Below are 3514 nucleotides of genomic sequence, written 5' to 3'. Positions count from 1 at the left end.
TTTGTGTCTTTTCTAAATTGGTGCAACTTTAATCCAGAAACCATATATCTCTTGGATTGCACCTCTTAATCAAGAGGTACCACTTCAATGAGGACACTCCTCTTTATGTAAGAGTGTTTTTATGTTTAATTCATGTATATGAAGTGTTTCTAACGTTCATATATATAATTCAAACTTTTAGGCATCAAAAGACACATCTAAAGACTGGTTCTTTGAAAATGCACCTCTGCCACGAACAGATCATGCAACAAGCTACAACAAGCTTTGAGGGAGCCAACTGTTTAATTCACAACATGGGAGCATATAAAACAATATGCCTGATTGTTAGACATGATTTGCAACGTTCTATGATTAATTTGCTTTTCAAGTTGCATATGAGGCCGATTCTTTGTTTTTTGGGCTAATGACTATTTTCACAAACTTGAAATATGGTATATTAATTATCTACTGATCTTCTAATTATTCTTAACAAATCTGTTGATTCGATCAAAATCTGCTAAGAGAACCATTTTGTTACCGCAATTGGTACATAACACAAAGGTAGGTTGGTATGTTCACTTTAATAATGGAGAGGCCACAATGACTGGCCTAGTAGACAATCAGCATAAGAGAGAGAGAGAGAGTGTGTGAGAATGTTGGAGATGACCTCTTTATAGAAGGGAGAGGAGCACCCTACCTTTTGTTCTTCGTCAATGTGGGATTGGGGCCATTTTATAGCTCTTCCAGCATCCGTATGAATAGCAAGAAATGGATTTCGAAGAACAAACAGCTAGTCTCGAGTCAGCCTTGATTCAAGTTCCCCAAGAACAATCATTACTATCAAGAAAACAAGTACCGGTCAAAGATGAGATTGTGGAGGAAGTGAAGAAGCAGCTGTTGTTAGCAGGGCCACTTGTCGCATCAAATTTCTTGCTATTTGGCTTGCAGCTTATTTCAGTCATGTATGTTGGTCATGTTGGAGAGCTGGCCCTCGCAGGTGCCTCCATGGCCACTTCATTCGCTTCGGTGACTGGTTTGAGCTTGACGGTAAGATGGCTTCCCCTGTTATTGTCCATTTTTTTTATAAAAAAAAATTATACTTTTTTGTTACTTTTGTGTATGACGATAATATCAGGCTCCATTTTTCTCTAAATTTCTCCTCTTCATTTCTTGAATAGAGAGGAATGGGTAGCGCGTTAGACACGTTCTGTGGCCAGTCTTATGGAGCAAAACAGTATCATATGCTTGGCATACACATGCAGAGGGCAATGCTTGTTCTTCTTCTCGTAAACATTCCCCTTGCATTTGTATGGGCCAATGCTGGCCACATTCTTGAATTCTTGGGTCAAGATCCAGAAATATCAGCTGCTGCTGGCAACTATGCTTGTTTCTTGATACCTAGCCTTTTCGCTTACGCAATCCTAGAATCGCATGCCAGATTCCTGCAAACTCAAAACAATGTGGTTCCTTTGATTGTTAGCACAGGAGCTGCAACGCTTGTGCACTTGCTTAACTGTTGGGTTCTGGTATACAAGACCAGCCTTGGATACAGAGGCGCTGCTTTGGCAACCTCTGTCACATATTCAATCAATGCATTGCTATTGGGTCTTTACGTCAGAGTCTCTCCCTCTTGCAAGCTCACATGGACTGGATTCTCAAAGGAGGCCTTTCATGGAATTCCCAATTTTTTAAAACTATCAATTCCTTCAGCTGTAATGGTCAGGTAATCTTTAGTCGACTCACCATTGGAACATTAAAGACTTAGAATGGATATGTTATTTGTTTTTATGTCTGTGAACAGCTTAGAAGTCTGGTCGTTCGAAATGATAGTGCTCTTATCTGGTTTTCTTCCTAATCCAAAGCTTGAAACCTCAGCCCTCTCAATCAGGTTTTACATTTGATGCTAACGAATGACTTAACGAAAATACAAATTCTTGTTAGTAGATAATGAAAATTCAGCAGAAACCAAGAAATTACTAATCGATTGTTATACATTTCCAGCTTTAACACATGTTTAATGGTCTACATGATTCCCCTGGCTTTCAGTGGTACCGTAAGGTAAGTGAGTTCACAGCTAGATTTAAGTACTGCATGCTTCTATCGTGAGTATTGTCTCATAAATTCTTTTATGTTCTTTACTTGTACATTGTCTGTTAGTACAAGAGTTTCAAATCAATTGGGAGCTGGGCAACCACGAATTGTGTGTATAGCAATATGCGTTGCACTATCCGTTATTGTTACTGAAGGCATTGTGGTTGCTGCTGTCATGATATTGGCTCGAAACGTTTGGGGTTACTGTTACAGCAGTGAAAAAGAGGTTGTGAAGTATGTTGGAGAAATGTTGATTTTTGTTGCACTATCCCACTTTTTCGATGGACCTCAATCTGTTCTTTCAGGTTCTTGCTATTTCTCTCAATTTCTTCTCTCATAACAATAGAATTTTCAGTTATAATCTTCGATTTCCAAAGCTTCATATAATACCAGGCTTATACCATAAAACTGATTTCGGAAAGAAAAAAAAAAGATTAACATGATATATAAGTGCAATTGGTGAAGTATCAATGTGAAACACTCAACTATTCTGCATGCCCAAGTTTCTCATCTTAAAGAAAATATTTTGTAGCCGATTTATTGAAGAGAAGCGACTTTGATTTAAAAATTTAGGTGTCATAAGAGGAAGTGGGCAGCAAAAGATTGGGGCATATGTTAATCTGGGAGCCTATTATCTTATAGGAATTCCTACTGCAGTCTTATTAGCTTTTGTGCAGCACATCGGAGGAAAGGTGACACCAGATCCTTGTGGTTTTCTTCTGACCTACTTTCTTAATCTTCCATGGATATAAATTACTAATTTTCAATTTACGTGTTCTGCGCAGGGTCTTTGGATCGGAATTATTATGGCGCTATTTGTGCAAGCACTATCTCTTGCAATCATAGTCATATGCATAGATTGGGAGAAAGAAGTAAACTTGTTTGTCATGTTAGGTTTCATGTATCAATCTCTGTTGCATTCATCTCATGCTCCATTTTCATTCCTTTTGTAGGTGAAGAAAGCTTCTGATAGAGTGTTCAACAGAGTGACCGTGGCCGATGCATCTTTGTCAAGCTGATGCAGAAGTCATGATCATAGCTAGATTGTATAATTCCTGTCAAATTAGGAAGAGATATTGAAGGTTGAGTAGAGATAATGGAGAGTGTAGAGAATTTGGGAGCTATGCATATTTTCTGATTTCAACTTATTCATTCAATTACACATCAAAACATATATACATGTAATAACCCTAAAAACATTCCATGAAACATTCCCTAAAACATTCCCTAAAACAAGGATTACATTGCTCAAGAAAAGCATTCCCTAAAACAAGGAATGAGACAAGTGCCATGAGACAAGGGGTGTCTTGTGTTTCATGTCTTTGTGTTCCACAAAGGACAATCACACAAGAAACCACTATTGCTAACACTCCCCCTCAAGTTGGTGCATAGATATCACCAATGCCCAACTTGACCAGTGAGTTGTGGAATACCCTGCTAGAAA

General features: G+C 38.3%; 1 protein-coding gene across 1 annotated transcript; it reads left to right on the top strand.

The window, feature by feature from the left end:
- Positions 1–357: 357 nt before the first annotated feature.
- Positions 358–3144, top strand: LOC110748485 (protein DETOXIFICATION 16-like). Its single transcript, XM_088247380.1, has 8 exons — positions 358–1026; positions 1158–1702; positions 1781–1867; positions 1981–2037; positions 2137–2375; positions 2644–2762; positions 2856–2942; positions 3024–3144. The coding sequence occupies exons 1-8, from the start codon at positions 748–750 to the stop codon at positions 3087–3089; spliced, it is 1479 nt and encodes a 492-aa protein (XP_088103506.1). The 5' UTR covers positions 358–747; the 3' UTR covers positions 3090–3144.
- Positions 3145–3514: the final 370 nt, after the last annotated feature.

Source organism: Prunus avium, chromosome 1 (assembly GCF_965620075.1).
Source record: "Prunus avium chromosome 1, drPruAviu1.hap1.1, whole genome shotgun sequence".
Taxonomy (NCBI): domain Eukaryota; kingdom Viridiplantae; phylum Streptophyta; class Magnoliopsida; order Rosales; family Rosaceae; genus Prunus; species Prunus avium.
The sequence above is the reverse complement of the archived record's forward strand: the minus strand, read 5'-3'. Positions and strand labels throughout refer to the sequence as shown.